This window comes from Cnephaeus nilssonii (genome assembly GCF_951640355.1).
Source record: "Cnephaeus nilssonii genome assembly, chromosome: 7".
NCBI lineage: Eukaryota > Metazoa > Chordata > Mammalia > Chiroptera > Vespertilionidae > Cnephaeus > Cnephaeus nilssonii.
In genome coordinates this window covers 72,161,318-72,185,562 of record NC_137078.1, presented here as the reverse complement: position 1 = coordinate 72,185,562, position 24,245 = coordinate 72,161,318, and the positions used below count along the sequence as shown (strand labels likewise).

Sequence of the window (24,245 nt, the reverse complement as noted above, 5' to 3'; positions counted from 1 at the left end):
GAGATGGTAGGTACTCTGTCCAGAGTGCAAAGGGAGGGGCATATGGAAAGTGCTGTGTCAATGGCAATGGTTCTGCCCTCCCTTGCCCTCCGGGAGGGGACTTAAGGTACCTGTAGCGTCTGAGCAGAGCCTGCCGGAGGGACAAGCCGGAGTGGGAAAGCTGGGGTGGCCTAGGAGGTGCTGTTACACGGAGGGAGGCAGGAGCCTGTGGGACTGTGCGCGGAGACGGCAGCGGGAGGGACTGGCCTGTGGGGCAGGGGTTCAATTAACCTCAGCCAGCATCCTCACTGCCACTTCTCCGTATTGCTGGGGGCTGTCCCAGCAGTTAGCCCCGTAACTAACGACCAATGGGACATGGCCAAGTTTTTTCATGTCTCTGGCCCCAGCTTCCTCATTTATAAAATGGGAAGGGTGGGTGTGTAGGTGAGATTGAGAACAATCGCTCTCCCTTGCTTAAGTACTTAATATGTGCCGGGCACTGTGCTAAGCATTGTCTATGCATTATCTCATTCAATCTTCACACGGTCCTACCAGTTGAATGCTGTTATTATTCCCATTTTATAGATGGGAAAACAGAGGCTTAGAAAGGGAAAGCAACTTACACACACACACACAATCACAAAGTCAGTAAAGGACAGAGTTGGGACGTGAACCAAGTCTGTTTAACTCAAAGGCAGAGGCTGCTTGGCCACTTTGCCATAAATAACTGTCTCTCTCACTTGATGGGCAAGGTAGTTACTTCATCATCCCAGGCATTGGTGCCAGGCACAGCCCTTCCTCACCACACAGGCCAGGCCGGGACCCATACAGGGATTCTCCCCTCCCTGTCCACCCTCACGTGCTCCGCTGTCAGTACCTCCTCCCAGCACAGTCCAGAGCCAAGGCCCTTGTCCTGCTGGATGCTCAAGTGCCGGAGCCTGTGAGGGGGCCCGGGGGCCACCAGCCGTACTGCACACCGTACTCTGTAAATCCTCAGCTCTCAGGAGAGTGAGCAAACCTGCTGGTCAGCTAAACACACCCTCTCAGGCGCAGGACCCTCAGCTACCACATCCCCTTCCGTGGCTTCTAGCGTGTGCTTGCTCGCCCAGAGGCAGGAGGCTCACTCCTTTCTGATGGAGACCCTGCCACTGAGGAGCAGGTCTACCTGTCAGAGTCCTTCCTAACCCTCCCCCCCCCACCCCACCCCCACCAACACACATACACACAGGCACACTCCACACAGCTGACAGCTGCCTCCCTGCTGCTTCCTCCCTGGGGGCTGTTTGCCTCCTCCCACCTCCTGCCTTTAGCAGAAGCCGGAGAGTTCTGAACACAGGCCATCTGACCCCAAGTCCCATTGTCCCCAGTTGCTCTAATAGCGCATGTGGCCCCTCAGGGGAGCCGCTCCGATAGGCCTGCAGGAGCTATGAAGGAAAGGCCCAGCCTTCTCCTCAGAGCCCTTCAGGCCCTCCCAGGACACAGCCAAGGCTGCTGCTGGACACGGCCTCTGGGTCACCATGGCAACAGGTGGCCAGGTGATGGGTCAGGCCCGGCCATCCTGACAACAACCCTGTTTGACCTTGAAGCTGGGCACACCAGCTACAGGTACCATAAGTCCCCCCCAGGAGGGCAAGGGAGAGGGAGAGAGATCACGAAGGGGGGACAGGGGGAGAGAAGAGAGAGGGTACAGAGACAGAGAAAGGGAAAGGAGGGAAAAAGAGACAATAGACAAACCATGAGGTCCAAGAATAGAAGCTGGGAGAGAACAGAGCAAGCAGAAGAGAATCAATCTCTCGCTTTCTCTCTCTCCAGAGGGAAGTAAGGGAAGCAGGAAAGGGGGCCCCTCTCCCCTCCCCCCTCCCAGGCTGCACACATTCCTCAGGCCTGAGCTGCTCCCCTCAGCCCTATAGGATTCTGGCTGCAGCCGGGACTTCCTGCCCCAGGAAGCTAGCAACACGTTGGGTGGCCCCTTCCAGGCCCAGCTGCTCCTCCAGCCCCTGCAGGCCCCTCCTTCTGAGGGATGTCCCCCCCCCCCCGCCCCCCAGCAGGTGAGGCCGCTTCCCCCAGCCCCTTGGGCAGCACCTTCAGGCTGACCTTCCGTACACTCCCTGAGGCCCCCAGATGTCCCCAGTGGATAGAGCGTCAGCCTGCGGACCCAAGGGTCCCGGGTTCAATTCCGGTCAAGGGCATGTACCTGGGTTGCAGGCTCCTCCCCTGCACAGGCCCTAGTCAGGGCACATCCGGGAGGCAACCAATCGATGTGTTTCTCTCACTTCGATGTTTCTCTGTGTCTTTCCCTCTCTCTTCCACTCTCTCTGAAAATCAATGGGAAAACATCCTCGGGGGAGGATTTAAAAAATCAAATAAATACAAAGTGTTCAAGAAACCTTTCTAAGCAGGGCCAAGTGGTAAGCGCAGGGGTGTGACTTCGTGCACGGAACGCATTCCTTGACACGGGGTAAGGAGCAGACCAGGCCTCAGAATGAGGCCTTGCACGGAGACACCAGCCCTGGAAGGGCTGCCTCTGAGGCCCTGAGTCACCAGGTCTCAGGGTGAGGCCAGAGCTGAGCCCACCATTCGTGGCAGGGGCTGCTGTGCTCTGAGGCAGGTGCACCACCCGCTCTCCACCGGGCACCCCAAGTCTTTCCCTGGGCCTCCAGCTCTGGCTGCAAGATACGTGTGCTGGTCCCACCTCCCCCACCCCCATCGCACCCCCTGTGTGCCCTATACTCAGCCCACAGTTAAGGTTTGTTGAAGAAATGATGAGCAGGGCACAGAGGGAAGAAGGAAGAAAACAGGAAGGCCTAGGGGGCTGGCAGCAGCCCCCCACCCCCACCCCACCCAGGCTGCATGGGCATCCGGGCCCCGCCCCTGCCTCCCTGAATGACCTTAAGCATTTACATAAGACACGCTGAACCTCACTTTCCACACCTATAAAGTGGCAATAATGTTCATAGAGGGGATTCAATGAGATTTTATGTGCAAGTTGCTTAGAATAAGGTTTGACCCATCGAAAGTGCTTGAAAAGTGTTAGCACTTCATGTTGTTAAAAAGCAAGGTGTTGTCCTAGCTGGTTTGACTCAGTGGATAGAGCATCAGCCTGCAGACTGAAGGGTCCAGGGTTCAATTCTGGTCAAGGACACATGCCCGGGTTGCAGGCTCTGTCCCCAGTAGGGGGCGTGCAGGAGATAGCTGATCAATGATTCTCTCTTTCTCATCATTGATGTTTCTATCTCTCTCTCCCGCTCTTTTCTTCTCTGAAATCAATAATAATATATTTTTAAAAAATAAATAATAACTAAAATAAAATAAAATAAAATAAAATAAAAAGGAAGGCATTACCTGGCCCGTGTGGCTCAGTGGTTGAGCATATACCCATGAACCAGGAGGTCACAGTTCGATTCCCAGTCAGGGCGCATGCCTGGGTTGCAGACTTGAGCCCCAGTAGGGGGCATGTGGAAGGCAGACGATCGATGACATTTCTCTCTCATCAATGTTTCTATCTCTCTATCCCTCTAACTTCCTCTCTCTAAAAATCTATAAAAACTTTTTTTAAATATAATTTACTGATTTTTTCATAGAGAGGAAGGGAGAGGGATAGAGAGTTAGAAACATCGATCAGCTGCCTCCTGCACACCTCCCACTGGGGATGTGCCCGAAACCAAGGTACATGCCCTTGACCCGGAATCGAACCCTTCAGTCCACAGACCAATGCTCTATCCACTAAGCCAAACCGGTTAGGGCAACTTTTTTTTTTTTTTTTTTTTAAAGCAAGGCATTGTTGAGCGGCACAGGAAATCATCGGAGCCAGGAAGAGCCTGCACGGGCCCCTGTGACTGGCCAGGCAGCCTTGGCTGAGCCCTGGCCCAGCTTGAGGATGAAGCCCCACTTCCAGGTGATGGGAGCGCTGAGGGAAGCTTCCAGCAGTGGTGGGGTGCGCAGGCCTGCCAGCCCCCTCTGTGACAACCCCTGCCGGGTGACCGTGCAGTCTGTTAGCACCCGGGCTTCACTGCAGCCACCGATCCAGATATTGACCAGGACGGAGTCTGTGGCTTTGCACGGAGGCGGCCCACATAGATGTCCACACAATCTACCCAGACTCAGGGAGTGCTGGGCCCCGGGAAGTCCTAAGACGCCTCACTGTGGAAATGGCTTCTTGGGAAGGAAGGAGACAATCACTAGAAACCAGCTCAGGTTCATTGGGAGCAAGGCCTCCAGGCACAAGGGTAGAGGTCACAGGGGCAGGAATAGACATATTTTGCATTTGCATAGACCCAGGACATTGTAACGTGCTCAGCAAATGTGTTAAATTGATCCTGGGAGGTGTCTCCTGTGGACGACCACATTTGTCTGCTCTGTTCAACATTGGATCAAATGTCTTGAATAAAGACACATTTGCTCATCAATGGCCACCTGAAACGTAACATGAACGGCAAGCCAAGCAGATGAAAACAAACAAGATTTACGGTATCAGCCTGCATTTACATTTTTTTCTATTGCCATCACTTTGCTTTAAGTTATATGCATGCTGGGTGGCTCTAACTTAATGGTTGTTTATGCAAAAACAGCCACATGATTTCATCTGTCCACAGCTCAACAGTGACAACTCCTGCTGCAAGTAAAGGAGCACCCTGTGGCTGCCGAAGGCTTCTGCTGTCATGAGCGGTGGGGGCATGTTTAGGGCAAGAAAGATCTAACGGCAGGGAGAAGACAGCCTCCCACTGGGTCTGGCCCAGCCCTGTGAGGGAGCAGGGAGTGGCAAAGGACAAGCATGCCCCAGGAGGGACAGTGAGGGGGCTGGGCTACATTTGACCTGAGTGACAGGCCTCTAGCTGTAAATCTAAGGACTGGCTGGGTCAGAGGACAGGAAGGGTCCTAGTAAGGTATAAAACCAAGACCAGACAGGGATGGACAAGGTTAGAAAGAGGCCAATTCTGGCTGGGGATCAACATAGATCCTTCTTTTATACATATACTAGAGGCCCAGTGCACAAAATTCATGCACTTGGGTGGGGGGGGGGTCCCTCAGCCTGGCCTGCGCCCTCTCGCAGTCCAGGAGCCCTCAGGGGATGTCTGACTGCTGCAGAGGCAGGAGAGGCTCCTGCCACTGCCGCCACACTCACCAGCCGTGAGCCCGGCTTCTGGCTGAGTGGTGCTCCCCCTGTGGGAGTGCACTGACAACCAGGGGGCAGCTCCTACGTTGAGCGTCTGCCCTCTGATGGTCAGTGTGTGTAATAGCAACCGGTTGTTTCGCCAGCGGGCCGAAACCGGCTCTCCAACATCCCCTGAGGGGTCCCAGATTGCAAGAGGGCACAGGCTAGGTCAAGGGACTCTACTGGTGCACAATTGGGGCCAGGGAGAGGAGTGATACGGGAGGTTGGCCAGCCAGGGAGGGACCGAGGGAGGACTCCAGGGTGTGTCTGGCCCATCTTGCTCAGTCCCCATTGGCCAGACCCCAACAGAAAGCTAACCTACTGGTTTGAGTGCCTGCCCCCTGGTGGTCAGTGCACGTCATAGCAACTTGTCGACAGGTCGACTGTCTGCCCTCTGGTGGTCAGTGTACATCATAGCGAGCGGTTGAGTGGCCTTAGCATATCATTAGCATATTAACCCTTTGCACTCGCTTGCTTTTTTCTCGATTCCTTTATTCTACTCAGGATTTAAATGCTAACCGTGTCGAGTCACACTCGACATCCGAGTACAAAAGGTTAAGCTTTCATTGGTTGAACAGCTGACCAGACAACTGGACACTTAGCATTTAGGCTTTTATTATATAGGATATTTTTATTGATTTCAGAGAGAAAGGGAGTGGGAGAGAGAGATAGAAACATCAAGGATGAGAGAGAATCATTGATCGGCCTCAATCAGGCCAGACCCCATCTATGTACAAATTCAGGCACCAGACCTCTTAGTAGACAAATAAAGGAATAAAATAATTTTAGAGAGTGAAAAGTGCTACCAAAAAAAATAATAAAAATGGCGGATGTGACAAAGAGAGAAGGTGGTGGATGGGAGGAGCTAATTTAGGTTGGTTTATCAAGATCTGAATGAATAACAAAAAGGAGTGATTTTTGCAAGGCTCGGGGACACAAGGTTGGGTCAGGGGAACAGAGAGTACAAAGATCCCAAGGAGGGACAAGGACAGGCTTGGCTGCCAGAAGAACAGCAGGGTGGCCAGGGCGCTGGAGTGATGTCAGGGAGGGGGCAAGTGGGAAATGCAGCCAGGGGAACAGACAAGTAGGGCCATTGTCACCCAAAGCCTCGTAGGTTCCAGTGGAATTTGGATTTTGCTCCAAGTGTGATGGGAGGAACTGGAAGCTAGACGTGGGGAGGGAGGTGACCTGACCTGCATTTTAAGATCACCCTGCTGCTGTGTGGGGGTGGATTAGAGGGTGAGAGAGAGAAAGCAGGGAGACTCCTCATGGGCCACTGCCATCCAGGGAGAGGTGATGGAGCTCAGGCTGGGCTAGTAACACTGGAGATGCAGAGAGATGATGGCCCCAGGGAGTACTGGGAGGCGGGGCCAGCAGTGCTGACGGATTCCACACCTGAGCATGAGAGAAAGGGAGGATGCAGGCAGGACCCAGGTTTTGGACACATGGCTGGTGAGTGACGGTGCTGGTTACTGAGTTGGGGGTGACTGGGGAGAAATAAGTAGGGGATGGAATCAAGAATTTTTGATATCTTATTAAACACTTAAAGAGAGGTGTCAAGGAGGCAACAATGTTCAAGTTTGGAGGCCACTGGTGAAGAGCTGCAGCTGGAGACATGAGAGTATATGGGCATTTAAGGTCCACAGGACTCTGCACCTGTGGTCGGTCAAATATGGCTGCTAATCCTTTGCTGCTATTCCCTGGGACGGGTCGAGTCTAACCCTCCCCCACTTTGAATCTACATCACGGGCTGTGACATTTCACCTGGTGACTTCTGAGACTGGATATGAGAAGCCTGGCAGCTTCCACTCAGGCCTCTTGGAGCCCTTGCTCTGGTGAGCGGCTGCCAGGTGGGAAGTTTGACCACCCTGAGACCATCATACTAAAAAGGCCCCACGTTGGTGCTGGGAATGACAGTCCCAGCGAGGCCCAGCCTTCCAGCCATGCCAAGCAGCCAGGTACCCACAGTGCCAACTTGAACTCCCTAGTCCAGCCCACCCACCAGCTGAACACCCCCAAGTAACCTTTGATGGTGTAATCTCCATCAACGCCACGTAGAGCAGAACAGTCACCCAGCTAAGCCCTGTCCAGTTCCTAACAAAAAAAATCCTATATAATAAAAGCCTAATATGCAAATTGTCCCCTCGACCTGGAGTTCGACCGGGAGTTTGACCACTCACTATGATGAGTCCTGACCACCAGGGGGAGGCATGGAATATGGTGGGTGTCGGCAATGTGGTGCTGGCAGTAGGCGGCAATGGAGGCGCTGCCAGCCCCAACGTGAGCAGCGGGGCCGCGGCAGAATGGTGGAGCAGGTGAGCGGGCAGCGCCAGGTCAAGGCAGGTATGAGCGGGGCCCGATCGCCCCGCCGATCACCCCGCAGACGGCAACCAGCGGCAGGGCCACTGCCCGGCTCCCAGGTGCTGCCCAGGACCCAGAGGTCCACGCCAGATGCTCACGCTTCGATCGCAGGCCAGGCCTAGGGACCACACCCATGCACGAATTTTGTGCACCAGGCCTCTAGTCTCAAAATATAATACAATGGTTCTTGTTTTAAGCCACTACGTTTTGGGAGTAGTTTGTCACACAACATAGCAACCAGAACAGACATCGTCTGAAGAGAGAGCCAAGACAGAGCTATTTAGAGGCAGGGTCAGAGGAGGCCCCTGCGAAGAAGACTGAGAAGGGACACTGGGTGAGGTGGGAGGAGCCCCAGGAGGGGTGGACCTCCGAAGGAGGGGGCTGCTGGTCCAGAGGCACCGAGCAGTCAAGGCAGATGGGGAGAGAAACTATGAGGGAGCGGGAGGAGAGAGGGTGGAGAGAGAGAGGAGTCCAATTAGAGTGAGTTAGAGAAAGGAGGAGAGGTAAAGAAGTGGAAAACTTTCAGAGATTTCTGTGGGGAAGGGGAGCGAAGAAGCAAGATAGTAGTTGGAAGGGGACAGGGGACAGGGGAGGGATGCCATTACCCAGAGGCTGGGAGCTATTAGAGCTCATTTGCCTGCTAATGGGACAGAGCAAGTAAGAGAGGGGTCCCCTGAGCCGGAGAGCTGCCTACAGAACAGGGGCTGCCCAAGAATTGCCCTCGCAGAAGCTCAAAGATCCCTTTTCAGATATCGATGGCAGCCATTTATTGTGCCTACTGTGTGCCAGGCTAGTCCTTGGGGGTCCTTTAATTCTCAGCTCCACTCTGAAGCAGGAGCCCTCACTTTATAGTTGAGAAAAAAGAAACTCGGGGATCATGGAAAGATCCACCCAAGGACACATGGCCAGGAAAAGACAGAGGCAAGACTGAACTTGGGTTCTCTGACTCCGGAGGGGGATGCCAGTCCGGAGGGAAATCCAGTCACCAGCCCGGGGGAACTTCTGAGACAGAGCCTGGCACCCTGGAGGCCCTCCATGGGTTGCCTCCCAGTGTCCCTGACTCCCAGGTGGTATGAAGAAAAACTGGAAGGGGTGGTCTCTGACCTGTCCATCCCACCTGGGCAGCACCCCCACATCATCATCCCACCACGGCCTATCCACAGGCGGAGCAGGCTCAGAAGTGCCTCCCGGCCTCCTACCTGCCTGGCGGAGATCAGGTCTGTGCAGTGAGACACACCTGAGCCTGGCTGCCGGAAGCTCTCTATCTTCAGAAGCCAGGTGGGGCCGTGGGGGTGGGGACTGTCGCTCAGTCTCAGGAGGCCCTCAGGGTGCGGTGGAGGGAGCCGGGAAGCAATTCTGTGCTTGTCCCCTCCCCATTTTTTTCAGGGGGGGTCCCTCCCCTTGACCTAAAGTCATTTAATCCTCAGCCCCTTCTTCTCCCCCACCTCTTCCCCACGCACCCCACTGCTCTCAAGGCCTGTAGGCACACCATTTAATCTCATGAACCCACCTCTGTGTCACTGCCAGCATGGAACAGACCTGCTTGGCACAAAACAGGCTCAAATGACAGGGACCATTATTAGCCCCGAGCCCCCACGTTACAGGTGAGGGAAGGGGCTGGGAAAGGCGAGCTGCTACTCACTAATCAAGAGCCAGCAGGAGTCTTCGGACTCCACACCACCCATCTGGGCCTCCCGCCGCTCACAGGCTCACAGAAGGAGAGAAGCGGGTCTCTCCTCACCCGCCCTCCCCAAGGAATCAAGGAAATTGAGACCCACCTGGTGGAGCTCAGCCTGGAGTGTGCGGGCACCTGAGGCTACTCTGGGAAGGCTCAAGGGCCACTCCCTTCCAACCTCTAATCAGCTTCAGGCCTGGGAGCGGGGCCACACCCCCAGGGGCGGGTCACAGCCTGCTCTAGAGGTCACAAGTAGGACAAGGCCAAGGAGTGAGGAGATCTGGGTTTGGCAGGCAGCACCACCCACAATGAGCAACAGGTTCCCTGCTTGGAGAAGACTCCACCCGCCTTGAGGGCACACTCACTCCAGCGGGCAAGACCCCTGAGCCCGCTCCTTTTGTTTACGGAATCTAGACACCTCCCCCAGCATCCCATCCTGCCCCAGACAAGGTAAAGCGGGTACACTTGCTTCCTATGCTGTAAAATGGTTCCCAAATGAGGAGACAGGACTCTCCTTGAGGGCAGAGGGCCAGTCCATGTCTCCGCAGAGTCCCAATGTCTCATTACAATTGCCCAGCTTTATTGAGATGTGGTTGGCAAATAAAAATTATACGTATTTATTTAGGTTGCACAATGTGATGTTTTAATATACATATACATTGTGAAATGATTACCACAATCAAAAGGTGCTTAATACTGACATTGATTAGTGAATGTCTGATTTGCTGAGGGCAAATTATTACTATTCAAGAAGCCCCGGGCAGGATGTACAGATCACATGGGTGAGGGGTCACTGCCAAATTCTCTCCCCATTTCTATGGAACGGGCTCTTTCCTGCACAGCGGTCTCTCCTCCAGGGAGCCCGGCCTGTCCCTGAGGCTGTGAGGAGCCACCTCTGGGCCTCCCGCCACCTCAGCCTGGCCACACTGTGCTGTCGTCATCAGCCTGTTCCTCTCTGTCTCCCCGCGGGAAGATCCATGGGGGCCCCTGAGGACAGGTCCAGTCTGACTCATCCCTGCGTCCCCAAAGCACCAGACTCTGGTTGTTTCCATCACTGCCCTGACGCCACCCCGACCCGCAAGGAAGCTGCTCCCGGGAATGGCAGGAGCACGCAGGCCCACCGCCAGGGAGCCTCAGGGGAGCCGCCCGCCAGCACCATCTGTCCCCGGAGCCACAGGACACAGCGGCCACGAGGCAGCACCGGCGGTGCCTCCGCCCAGCCAGGTCGGCCCAGGACAAGAGCCCTCAGCCCCAGCGCCCCGCTCGGCGGCAGCCTGGGGTCAGACCTGGGATTCTCTAACTGGCTCAAAGCGACTCAATGCCAGGGCCTTGGTGTTCTTGTCTGTAAAGCCAGATGAATACCAGCAGTCGGGCAGAGCAGTGGGGAGTTTTAAACATGCCTGACACTCAGCAGGTACTCAACAAGAGGTAGCTTTTACCTTCTCAGCTGACCCGCCGACCCTGTTACCCACCCATTGAGGAAACTGAGGTCCCGATGAGGTGAGACGAGCCAAATGCAGTGTCCACCGTGGCCCATTATGTGCCAGGTTCTACCATCCTCCAAAGCCTTTCAGCTCACCAATGGCCTAGCAAGATCTGCAGGAAGACCTGCTCCCACATGAAGCAACTGAGGCCCAGAGTGAAGTGAGTGAAGTGAGTTAGCCTCTGGGCGCTTGCACTGTGAGCAGCGTGGTGGTGGGCCCCGCCACCCAGGGGCGCCAGGGATGCCAGCTCGGCCCGCCCGGACCAGGTGAAGGCAGGAGCACCTCCCTGGACGCTGGTGGGCGCGAGGTGGGGGCAGGTGGGCAGCCCTGGATCGGCACTGCCAGTGTGTGAAGGTGGGCAGAGGAGGCTCGGGAGGAGGGTGGGTCTGAGTATGACAGACAGTGAAACCACATTTTGGGTGCAGAGGTCGCGGATGCCTCTCTGGTCAAGACAGGGGCTGGAAAGGGGTCCCAGCCTCATTGGTAGAGGTTCTGAGTCCCGCGCCAGCCATACAAGCCCAGGCACATCCTCTCACTTCTTGGTACCCCCTCGGTACCAGGGGCCTGATCCTATTGCCCAACGACGTACTGTGAGCAGCAGCGGTGGATGGGAAGGCGGCTGGGACCTTCAGAGACGGTGCTGGCCGTTCAGAGAAGAACCGTGAGGATGTGCTGCCTTGGTCCCTGAGCTCAGTGTGCAGGACTGCGTACCGTGGCACCAGCCTGGGGGGCCAGGGAGTCCTCCAGGAGTGCACGGTCTGGTGGGCAGGACTATACAACCCAGGGTATCCCAGACCTCAAAACAGGGCCCAGCCCCCGAGCCTGCTACGTGGCAGCCGTGTCTCAGCCCCTCCAGCTGCACTGCCCTCGCTCACTCCACTCCAAGCCACACTGGCCTCATTCGGCTGCTCAGATGCACCAAGCTCCCCCCACCTTGGAGCCTGCAGCTGAATGCTGTTCCCTCTGCCTGGAATGCTCTTCCCCCAGGTCCTCCCACAGCTGCCTCCTTCTCGGCGGCTAGGTTTCACCCAGCGATCACCTGCGCACAGAGCTCCTGCCTCTCTCATTATTCTCTCGAGTTCTCTGTTCTCCAGACAGCCCGAGTTCAATCTCAGCAGTGCCACTTCCTGGCTGTGTGACCTTGCGCAAGTTACTTAACCTCTCTGTCTCAGTTTCATCTTTAATACTGGCACAAAGCTATTATCTGCTGCAGAGTTGTTATAAGGAATTACTGAGTTTCATGCATGCTTGGCACATAGCTAGCACTTGTGTGACACTCATCCTACTGTTACTGACCCTCAGCAGGTACTCGACAAGGAATCAGATTTTCCTTCTGTATTTCTTTAACTACCATTTCTCTTGGTCTCCCTCATTAGCTGTAGCCCCACACGACAGCCTGGGTTCATCCCAGTGTACTCAGCACCTGACACATGCTAATCCTGTGGAGGGAACAACTGAAGTCAGGAAGACATCCTAAGGAAATGCCATTAATTCTGGGAGCAGGCAGGATGGGAATTGGAATGGGAAATGATGGCCAAGCTGGGTCTTAAAAGATAAAGAAGAGTCCTCCAGGGCAAACTAAGAACGCTAAGGGTGTCTGCCCACGGCTGAGACTGAGGTTCAAATGTGGCTCCTAAACATGCTGAAGCTAAGTGTCTGAGGCTTGCCTCTTCCTCCAGGAAGCCTTCTGGGACCACTTCGGCCTGCTTCTGAGCGCCCATTGTCACTCATTCTTTCAGTAGTTTTTGCACTCCTACATATAATGGGCATGTCATTTTATGTCTATGGTTCTCCCTTCCATCCCCACACAGGGGCATCCTCAATCGGATGACCCCTGCCATTCATTGTCAGGACCAACCTCAAGGTGATGCACAAACCCTTCACAAACATCCAGACCCCTAGGATGTCAAGGCAGGTGGGGACCTCAGGGACACCCAGAGATGGGGAAGGCCTGGTCCAAGGTTATATGAGAGCAATGGGGTGAAGATAAACTAATCCAGGGTGATCAAATGTTGTACCCTAAACCTCCCCATATCTGAACTAGATCCCCTAATGCGGCTGGACTTTGGGGGTGGGAAGGCGCACCCCCAGCTTCCTCGGGTTCAGGGTGAAGCAGTGGGTCGCCACAGAGTGTGGGGAGCAGCATGTAGGTCTGTGGGTTCATGTCAGCAGCACCACCAGCACAGGGCTTCTCAGGGGAACTGGACAAACAGCTCCGCCCCCATTTCCACAGTAAATTAAGTTCCTGGGCCCCACCGGGAGCTGACCTGAGCCAGGCTAGAGCTCATGCTGAGCAGGGATACCCAGCCTCCCACTGAGCTGCCGGCAGGTCCCTACCAGCCCAGTGTCCGGTGTAGACTGACCCCCGGATGGGAGACGGGAGGACAGGGGGGACCTTTCCAGCAGACACAGACACTCAGTGCTCCTCCAGCCCCCTGCCCCAGCTCGGCAGCAGACCCACCACCTCCCTCATCCAGTCACTCCCTCCCTAATGCCCTCTCTCCCTCCCTGCCTCCCTCCCTCACACGTGCAGAGTGCTTGCTGAGTACCCAGTGGTGGGTAAAAGCCAGAACATTCCAACTGCACAATGCCCGCTACCTGCAGAGCCCCAAGACACTGACAAGGGTTCCCACCCCTGTGATGTGAGGCCGCCCTTTTGTTCCCAGTTTAACATGGCTTTCTTTAGCCCCCAGTGAAGAGAGCTGGGCGGGGAGGGGGGGCTTGGTTTGCTTGCTTTTCATTAAAAATGGCTTTGATGACAGCCCAGAAAACAGTCCCCAACTCTCCTGTATTCCTGGGGAACTTAGGCCCTAAGTCTTAGGGAATTCAGGAGGGAATAAGGGAGTCCAAGGAGATCTGCCATGTAGGCAATGGGTCAAAGGTGGCAATCCAGGCCAGAGTGTTCTCAGCCGGCACGAGGTCACCCGTGTCACCTTGCAGGTTCACTTCCACGCCCGGCTCCCCTCCCAGACTCAGTGTGGGTGAGACGGTGAAGAAGAGGAATGCCCTGGGGCTCCGAGTCAGGATGTGTGGGTTGGAATCCCAGCCGGGCTTTCATCAGGCTGAGCCTCAGGTTCTTAAGAGCTCAAACTCTGGAGCCAAATTTGAGTTCGTGTTCAGATCTCAGCTCTGCCCCTTCCTACCAGTGTGATCCTGGGCAAGTCACTCAACTTCCCTGCGCCCCCGTTTCCTCACCTGGGAGGTGGGGATGACAGCTTTACCAGCCTCCCAGAGAGCAGAATGGTTAATTTACGCTCCCTGGAGCCTAGCATGGTCAGCGCTATGTAAGGAATTGTGCCAGAATAGGATAGTGTTATCTTCGTAAAATGGTCACACTGATACGTCCCTCCCGGCTGCCTTCTCCCCGGTTACTGATGAGGACGATGGGGAAAGAGTCAAGTCAACGGGAGAAGAGTTAAAGGTGATGGAACCTAAGAGAAGACACAGACAGCCCCAGCCACCTGGAAGCTGCTCTCTGCCCGGTGCTCAGGGAACAGGAGGGAGACACCCTGCGGCTCAGATCCCACCCTGGGCCTTGCCTCCAACTTGCCGGTGCCCATCTGGGCATTGAGAATTCCCTGGGGCTTTGGCCCTGCCCATCACTGCGCCTTGGGGAACTCACTGGCTGATGGAAGAGACTTACATGCAAGTCCGCCCCACAGTCCAGGGTGAGAAGGGACTAACACAGAGGCTCGCTGTGCTGAGAGAAATCGGGGAAGGCTTTTCAGAGGAGGCAGCATCTGAGCTGAGATCTGAGGGCTCAAAAGCACCTTTCCTGGGAAACCAGTTAGCAGGGGGCGAGGGGAGGCTGGGGGTCCCTCCAGCAGGAAGTACAGTATGTACAACAGCGTGAGGAGAGAACAAAGTTGGTATACTGAGGCGGGGGCAAGCCGCGCAGGAGGGCTGCCATCCTAGATGCAGAGGGGAGGGCAGGGTGAAAGGAGGAGGGAGAGAGGGGCAGAGCACATTGCCAGAATCCTTCGGTATCAAGTAAGGAATGTGAACATTACGCTGCAGGCAGCCATCGGAGGTGAGGAATCATCACGTTTGCTTTTTAGAAGCAGCCCTCAGGGCAGGTGGGGTGGAGGGGGCTGGATGTGAGACCGGGGAGCCAGGCGGGAGGCTGCACGGCGTCCAAGCTCAGTGGCGATCATGCAGATGGAGGGAGGGGGTGGGTAAGAGGTTTCTTTACATGCCCCCGCCCCTTTTAAAAAGGCTTTTCCTGAAAACATCCTCAGGGGCCACCCCCTCTACGCCCAGCACAACCTTTGCCAGTGTGTCCTGAACCCTCCTTCTGTTCCCCAGATCAAACGCCGGCTGAGCACTGGGTCTGTCTCGTGCCTCCGCATCTAATCTCAGCTCCAAAGTCCGTGTTAAGAGGTTCCCGGGAAACGTTTGCGAGGTCACCTTGCAGGACGCGTGTCACCAGCCCTCACTTGGTCCTGCACTTGCTCTGCCAAGAGCTTATAGCTCCCCAGAACCCGGGCTTCCCCCTGTCGCACTGGCCCACACACCCAAACCCTGTAACGTCGCCTTTGAGCCCTGAACTCTGAGACCACACAGCCACAGAGCTCGTGTGTCCTGCAGAAACTCACACAGACCTCTGCAGGGAGAAACACACACACACACACACACACACACACACACACACACACACACACACACAATCCCAAACACAAAGAACATGCGAAACATGATTGCTCTCCGCACAGCCTGCCCTGGGGAGCCAGCAGCCCCTGGGGCTTGTGTGGGGGCGTGCTGCTTATCATAAACCAGCCCAGGGTCCTGCGATTTCTCCTTCCAAAAGAGAGTGAGAAAACGGCCCGCGGAAAACGAGAGAGGAGACGTAGAACTTCTGACTTAAAATGGAAACTTCAATTCTCCTTCGGGATCCCCAGATCATCCCCGCCCCTTGGCCTCCAACCCACCCCGGCACCCCTCCATACCTTGCGCAGTTGATTTCCAACATTCTGCATCATCGTGGCTGAGACCCCGCTAGCGAACCGGCGGCACACGGCACACGCGGGCGGCAGCACCCTCCAAGAGACGCGAGTCACCTGAGCAACAGTCGCCCGGCTCCCTATGAAGCCTGTGGGCAGTCTCCTCCCGCTCCTCCTCCCAAGCTCCCGCCCCCGCTGAGCCCAGGTCCCAGCCTCCTCACAGACTGCCCTCTGCCCCCCCTCTCCTAGAGCCCCCGCACAGCAGCTCCTGTGCCTGCCTGGAGGACAGGAAGGAAAGAGGCTGCCAGCTGGGGCACAGCCACCTCAGGGGGCCCTGTGCCCGCCCACTGGGCTCCTGGCCGGACACTCGCTTTGCTTCCAGCCAGACTTAGTCACCCCCTTTCCAGCCCCTGAGTCCTCCCCACGGGGTCTCTTGGCTCTGGGGTCGCTCCCAGGGGCCCGGAAGCTCCAGATCCCCAGCCCCAGGCTGGCAGACTGCTGAACCGCCCGGTCTGCAGGCTTCCCTCCGTGTGCAAGGGATCAGGTGGGGAGGTGGCAGGAGGCCAGGGAGCTGCCAGCAAGTCCCAGAGAGATACCAGAGCCACCTGCTAGGACTCTTCACCCTTGGGAGTGCTGCTCCCCCGCCCCACCGCTCCAGGCTGCTGGCATCCAGCCACTGCTGGCCAGGGACAGGGCACACCCCTCACTGCCTTAAAATAGGTGGCATGACTTTTCTAAAAGTGGCACCTGCCACATCCCACCCCATTGGCTCCACAGGACTCAGCCCCTGGGCACCCGTCCTAGCCCCTCCGGAGCCACTACCGCCTGAGAGACCACCAGGATTTCCCCTTCTCCCTCTCACTCCTGCAAGAGGTTTGATGAGGCCTGGAAGCTCATGTGGGACTGCTTATGACAGGGCAATAAAACACAGTGCTCAGAGGCTCAGGGATAAAGGGGGTGGCGATCCAGGCAGGGGAGCTGGATGGACAAGTGGATCAGGACTAATAACGAACTCCTTACGATAACTGAGCACCTACTGTGCTCAGGACCAGGCCTCACCGTGGTCCTCATTCTCACCCCACCAGAGGTCCCTTGGGGAAGGCAGGTGACGTGCCTCAGGCGGCATAGCTATTGAGTGCGGAGCTGCGCTGCACAGAGGCCACCCTGATTCTGAGGCCTCTGCCCTCCCCTGTGCCCCTCTATTCCATTCACCACATATCGCAGCCTGCCTGCCCTGGGCCTGAGGCACCTGGGCTCTGGGCCTGGTTCTTTCACACACGCGCTATGTGACTGTGGGCGTGCTCCCTCCTCCCTCTGAGCCTCCCTGCTCTAGGAGTCAAGGACCCATGCCCACCCCTATGAGCTCAGGCCTGGCTCTCAAATTGTTTATGGTCTGTCAGCAGTTTAGTGTCTGCAGATGAGAAAGTAAAGTCACACCTAAAAGACTGCAAGGTGGTCCAAGGATGGCACTTGGCGTTGGGGCAAGCCAAGAGGCTTCCTGGAGGAGGCAGTGCTAGAGCTGCTCTAAAGACTGAATGGGGCCCTGGCCAGCTTTTCTCAGTGATTAGAGCATTGGCCCTCGGACCGAAGGGTCCCAGGTCTGATTCCCAGTCAAGGGCATGTACCTCAGTTGCAGGTTCGATCCCCGGTCTTGGTCCGGGCACGTTTGGGAGGCAACTAATCAATGGGTCTCTCACGACAATGTTTGGTCAGGGCACATGCCTGGGCTGCAGGCTTGATCCCCAGAGGGGGGCGTGCAGAAAGCAGCCAATCAATTATTCTCTCTCAAAATTGATGTTTTTGTCTTTCTCTCCCTCTTCCTTCCTCTCTGAAATCAATAAAAATAAATAAATAAATAAATAAATAAATAAATAAATAAATAAATAAATAAATGAAATCAATGGGAAAATATCCTCCATTGAAGATTAAAGGAAGAAGAAAAAAAAAAAGATTGGCTAGGCTGAGAAGAGGGGTGAGGGAAGGCCTACCAGGAACAGAAGAGGGTGCTGTCATAGGCAGTGAGGATGCTCACTTTGCAGAAAAAAGCGGGGAGTTTGTCGAGGAGGCCCTCGAAAGCCAGGCAACAGGGTTTAGCATCAAGAGGCCTTTGAGAATGACAAACATGCTCAGCATGACAAAAGCCATGTGAGGTGAACAGGACAGGTGTCGTGAGCCTCCCTGGACTGGTAAGGAAACCAGCACGGAGAGGGGACAGTTCACATCATTCAACGCACTGGCTTCGGGCAGGCAGCCGGGACAATCTCAGGCTCTCGCTCTGCGGATGAAGGCGTGGAAACCGGAGCGCCTCCGACCCCCCCTGCCCTCTCCAGGGAACTGTCCTGGCTCAGACTCACCGGTCTCAGTCTAGTCCCCTCACCTTCCAGACGGAAACACGAAGGCCCAGAAATGAAAACTGAGCCCCCCAAAGTCACCCAGTGAGGAGGGCACCCAGGAGCACCACTCCTGACCTCAGATGTAGAGTCCTGTCCACCCCCTCCCACAACAAGGCATCAAACGAGAGAGGCTGCAGGCAGACTTCTGAGAGGCTGTCCAGCAGGTGCAATCAGTTTGATTATCAGGAACGAGTAACAGAGCCCCCTCCCACCCACAAAGGACTCTCTCCTCTCTGCTCTTTATTACAAAACCGACTCCTGTGTCTCGTCAGCAGTTCTGTTCAGGGTGGCACTCCACTGACTATTTCCATGGATACCTGCCTCCCTTCCCCACCAGACCCAGACCAGGGCCCTAAATGCCGGAAACATGAAACACGCCTGCACGAATCACAGCCTTGGAAAGGCAGACGGAGAGAGGCCATAAGCCATAGCTAGGCCAATGGTCCTCAGACTTCAGCATCAAAATCAGCCAGAGGGCTTGTTGAATACAGCCTGCTGGATCGGCTCCAGGAGAGCCCGAGGAGCAGCATTTCTAACAAGATCCCAAGGGAATCTGACTTTGCTGGCGCCGGGACCATACTTTGAGATCCAGTGAGCGAGGTCAGCCCTCCCTTTTACAGCCGGGGAGAATGAGGCCCAGAGATTTCAAAGGCAGCTCCTGACAGTATATCAATATCAGCAACAGCAGCAGCAGCACCATCATCGTCATCACAGCCCTGCTGACCCGCCCAGCACTGTGCACGCACTCCATGCACCTCACCAGGGTGGGCCTCGCCCGGAGAGGAAGGTACTGTGATCATCCTCTGACAGAGGAGAAAATGAAGGCAAAGAGTCATTTGTCCAAAGTCACACAGTTGAAGAGTTATCAGCAGGATCTGAACCCTGATCTAAATCTGTAGTCCACAAGTTCAAACACCACTCTACACAGTCTGCTTAGAGCTTAAGCTGGTCAAGAAATCTCTAGAGGTTCCCAATCCCAGTTGGTTCATTCCTGGTGTGGGATGAGCTGTGGTGCACTCAGTCCAAAGGCCTGGTCCTCGGGGGGGCCACTGCGGTGCCCTACATCTCAGAAAGCTGCCACTTTTTTTTTTTCCAATCCTCAGCCGAGGATAATTTTCCATTGATACTTAGAGAGAGTGGAAGGGAGGGGGAGAGACACTGAGAGAGAAACATCATTGTGAGTGAGACACATCGATTGGTTGCCTCCCACACCCCCTCCCCACACACTCAGACCCGCAACCAGGGCCGGGATCGAGCCTGCAACCAAGGTGCATGTCCTTGACCAGAATCGAACACTGGACTCTTCAGGCCGATGCTCTAGCCACTGAGCCAAACGGGCAGGGCGAAAGCCTCCCTCTTTCTCTTCTTTTTTTTTTTTTAATATTTTTTATTAATTTCTTACAGAGAGGAAGGGAGAGGAATAGAGAGCTAGAAACATCAATGAGAGAGAAACATCGACCAGCTGCCTCCTGCACACCCCCCACCTGGGATGTGCCCGCAACCAATGTACATGCCCTTGACCGGAATCGAACCCGGGACCTTTCAGTCCACAGGCCGACGCTCTATCCACTGAGCCAAACCGGTTTCGGCGAAAGCCTCCCTCTTAAGCCCAGTGAGCCCAGAGTATTTTCTCCCACAAATACTTCTTTTCCCACATTACATCCTTCACCTGGCCCCACCAAGGGGGCCTTCCTGGCTGGAGGACAAATGTTTGCGTTAATCCTTCAGGTCCATATCCCAGCTCTACTTCCCCATTCAATGACAAAACAATGAAAAAAATCTCCATCTGTGTTCCATGGTGATACTGCATTGTCACCATCTGTCTCCACCATCAGACTGGGAACGTACAAGGGCAGGGACCTCATCTGAGTCATGAGTTCTCAGCTCAGTGCCTGCCTGGAGCAAGGGTTTAGTGACTAAATGATAAGGAAGGGAGGAAGGGAGGGAGGGAGGGAGGGAGGGAGGGAGGGAGGGAGGGAGGGAGGGAGGGAGGGAGGAGTATAGGAGCAAATGAAGAAATGAATTAGTGAATAACCAAACTCCCAGGAATTCCCTCTGCTGGGCCTTTTCGTTTTCCCAGATAGGACCACAGACTTTCTAGGTAGGAGGGGACCTGGGACAGCATCCACTCCAGCTCCCACCTTTGGCACTGTCCTAGCTGAACCCATCCATGGGCCAGAACCTATAGCTCTACCCACCACACACATACCCCTAGTGCCCAGCCTCCACCTGCATACCTCCCAGACAAAGAGCTCGCTCCGTCTAAGGCTGCCTGTACAATCAAGGAGTTCTACTAGGCAGGTGGGTGTTGCCGTCAATCCATGACCATGGCTCTCGGTCACCCAGAACAAAGCGGCTCCCTGGCCTGTGACATTGGCAGAGATGTGGGAGCACCCGTCCCGTCCTCCGCCTGGCCCTGGCCTCCCTGTCCAGACTTCCTGCTTCTAGTCTTCCCAAGCCAGGAGCAGGGCTCCCCATGTTGCCTCGCACACCTGGGGTTTCCTCCGTTCCTGCTGTTCTCTCTATTCTGATGCCCTCTAATAACTCTGCCCCCAACAAGGCCCGGCTCAAGTGGCACCACCTCCAGGAAGTCTTTAGGGCCCCTCCTAAGTGGAAATTACATCCTCTCCCTCTGTGCCCTGTCCCCTCACACAAACACACACACACTTCACAGCCCTTTCTTTCTCTCTCATGCTGTTTTTTCTCTTAGATTGGGTTGGTTTATGTTAATTTCTCCTTCTTGGCCATGAGCAAGCTGGCAGTGTTGATTCATCAGGGTATCCTGCCCCGCTACCACTGAATATTCAGGGCCTTGATCAATAGTAGATGTTCAGTGTCCAAAGAATGAAGGAATGAGTAATTGAATGGGCAAGAACAAGGGAATGTGTGAGTGAATGGAAGTAAATACATGTATGAATGAATGAATGAATGAATGCATTAATGAATGAATGAATGAATGCATGAATGAATGAATGCACGAATGAATGAAAGAATGCAAGTATGTTGTCATCCTCTCCTATTCTCCAAGCTAAAGACTCCCAGTTCTTTCTGGGGGCCCCTGGGCATGGCATGACACAATAAAGGAAGTTGTGGGATAAATGGGGAGGAGGAGAGAAGGGTGGAACAGAGGAAGGAGGTAGTGATACCAGCGAGATAGAAAGTGGAGGTGACCTAAACATTGTTTCAAGTCCAGGCCCCTCTCAGACCACACACTGCGCTTTCAGGAGAAGCCGGGCAAGGAGAGCAGCGAGCAACCTGTTCAATGATGCGGGGGTGAGAAGACACAGAGCGGTGGGGGTTGGGAGGAGGGAGTGCTAACCAGAGCCAGGATGCTGTCCAGCCAGCCCTGAACTCCCTGCTGCCCAGCAGGCTCAAACACGCCCTCCCTCCCCTCCTCTCACACATCCTCCTGTGGAGGCTGAACCCCCTCCTTGGCCCAGCTGCTGGGGGTCTGGGCCAAGCCTGACTTCCTCCATCGGGTCCTTGCAGGAAAGTTACTCACAACATGGGCTAGTGCTCCCCAACACACACACACACACACACACACAGGGCCCAAGTGAGTCAGCAGTGGCTTCACACACCCTGGACTCTGAGTCTTGTGCCCTTAGGCCCTCCGCAGGGCCAGCCTCCTCCATCCTAGTGAGAGGCCTGCCCATCCCAGCTCAAATCCCAGATGCCGCCGCCCCAGCCCGCCCAAGCACAAGTGCACCGGGCACTCCCTGGAGCCCAGTACCCGGATAGAGGCAGATCTGCTAGGGAGGGTGCTGGGACGGAGGAGGAGCCCACAGCAGGAGGATCCCAGGGAAGGTGGCTCTTCTGAGGCAGGGAGGTGGGGGAGCGACTGCCGTGGTTGGGCCCTTACCCAAGTGGTGGGACACTCTAGTCCCACAGCTTGCAGGAGGAGCCGAATGGGAACCACAGGGAAGCGGTCGCTGGAGAGGCTCTGAGACAGGCATCCGAAGCCCCAGAGCAGAGGCTCCTGGGGGAGGCTGCAGGAGGCTGGAAGGAGGCACAGGAAGCAGTCGGGCAGAGGCACGGGAGGGGCGGGGCGCTGGGTGAGTTCCCGGAGGAGCCTGGTCCCCTCTCCTCCCCCTCACCGGAGCGGGTGGAGCACCCCACCCCTCCCTCCGCGGGCTGCTGAGCCTGCGGTTCACCAAGGTCCAGGGCACCCGCTGGCGCCAGACACTCCGCCCCGCGAGGCAGGCGTCAATCCCAGGCACCGGCGGAGGCTGGACCTGGCGGGGCCACGTGGAGCAAGCGGGGCAGGAGCTCAAAAGCTAAACCAGCCCCTCGCCCTCTTCAAAAGTAACATCAGTTTGTTTACACTTTTACCGAGCACCTACTATGTGCCAAACACTACGGCTGGGTGCTGGGGTGAGGTTCTTTTTTTTTTTAATTTTTTAAAATAAATCTTTATTGTTCAGATTATTACAGTTGTTTCTCCTTCTTTTCCCCCCATAGCTCCCCTCCACCCGGTTTCCACCCCCCCTCTGCCCTTACCTAACACCCCCCCCCCTGTCCTCATCCATAGGTGTATGATTTTTGTCCACTCTCTTCCAGTACCCCCCATACAGACACCCCTTTCCCCCTGAGAATTATCAATCCACTCCCATTCTATGCCCCTGATTCTATTATATTCACCAGTTTATTCTGTTCCTCAGTGGGATGAGGTTCTGAGCCCGACGCACTGCCCATGCCTTTCTGTGTATCCACAGAAAAAAATAAAAGTGGGGAGTCTGAAAAGAAGAAAGAACATAGATACCCTCTTTGATCTCTCTTCACTCAGAGAATCCTTGTTGATATTTTGGGGTCTGTGCTTCCAGCTAGACTAGAGCTGAAAGATGTAGACATGCTGACTGGGGGAGATGGAGGCACCCCTCCTCCTCCCATTGCGTGTACTAGTGTGTATAGATGTGATGTGATATATGATATGATAGATATGAAGTATATAACATATGATGCAGTCATAAACATGGAGGAGCTGCCTAGAAAAATCACCTGTGTTCATGTGTGGGTACAGGCTCATCTGGCCAACTTAGAAGGGACCGGACAGAGGATGATGGCAGTCCCTGAAAGACTGTATCTGGGGAAGAGGAGTTTGGCAGTAGGAGTGCATTCCACACGGGACAGGACGGGAGAGTGGGAGGGATCAGTCATCCCAGACACCTCCCGGGGCGGGCACTTGAACTCTTCCTGCCCCAGCGCCTCTGGGAGAAAAGGGGAGAGTGCCACGCTGAGCTCAGCCACACCTGGGGCCCACCCAGTCTCCTGTGGGGACCTCTGGCTGTGCAACTAGATGGGGCCCTCCCCCTGGTCACGTTGCCTGGGCCGCGCTCGAGCACCCTAAGGCTGAGCCTGTCGGGGCAGGAACATGGCTGCAGCCCGGCCTGTCTCTGGCTCAGCATTAATGCCGGGGCCTCAGCTCAGCAGAGACCCCAGGTGTCAGCCACAGCAAATGACCACGGAGATTGCTTTCCAAGAGCAGTGAGTCACATTGCGGACACCCAGAAACATATGGGAAAGGTGGACTTGGCAGGGAAGGGGAATCCCCACGCTGGCAGGGTGGCTATGGGTTAGCATAAACCATGAATTATTTTTAAATATATTTTTATTGATTTCAGAGAGGAAAAGAGAGGGAGAAAGAGATAGAAACATCAATAATGAGAGAGAATCATTGATTGGTTGCCTCCTGCACGCCCCCTACTGGGGATCGAGCCTGCAACCTGGGCTTGTGCCCTGACCAGGAGTAGAAATGAGACCTGGTTCATAGGTCGACACTCAACCACTAAGTGGTGCCAGCCGGGCTCATGGATTAATTTTAATGTGACACTACTTGTAATCAAACAGTGGCCACTAGAGATGTTCAGGTTATCCAAAAAAAAGTGACCATAAACTATCTTTTTTTAAAATATATTTTATTGATTCTTTTACAGAGAGGAAGGGAGAAGGATAGAGAGTTAGAAACATCGATGAGAGAGAAACATCGATCAGCTGCCTCCTGCACACTCCCTACTGGGGATGTGCCTGAAACCAAGTTACATGCCCTTGACCGGAATCGAACCTGGGACCCTTCAGTCCGCAGGCCGACGTTCTATCCACCGAGCCAAACTGGTCAGGGCCATATACTATCTTGTAATCTGATTTTTCTCTCTCAATGATTATCCTAAATATCTTTCCATAGTTTTTGTTTTGTTTTTGTTTTGTTTTGTTTGTAGCTCTGAACATCAGAAATTTATTTTCTCCACGTTCTGGAGGCTAGAA

At 55.0% G+C, this 24,245-nt stretch overlaps 1 protein-coding gene across 3 annotated transcripts in view; it reads right to left on the bottom strand.

The window, feature by feature from the left end:
* Nucleotides 1–15,754, bottom strand: part of ACOT11 (acyl-CoA thioesterase 11) — a 42,844-nt gene extending 27,090 nt beyond the window's left edge. Inside the window, exon 1 of one of the 3 annotated variants that reach the window (XM_079776654.1) lies at nt 15,598–15,754. In XM_079776654.1, the coding sequence (XP_079632780.1) occupies nt 15,598–15,630 (33 nt within the window). In that variant the 5' untranslated portion in view covers nt 15,631–15,754. Of the gene's footprint in view, nt 1–9,134; nt 9,153–9,270; nt 9,607–15,597 lie in introns of those variants that run through there. The other 2 variants (XM_079776655.1, XM_079776656.1) reach the window with 2 other exon arrangements.
* Between the last annotated feature and the right edge of the window lie 8,491 nt (nt 15,755–24,245).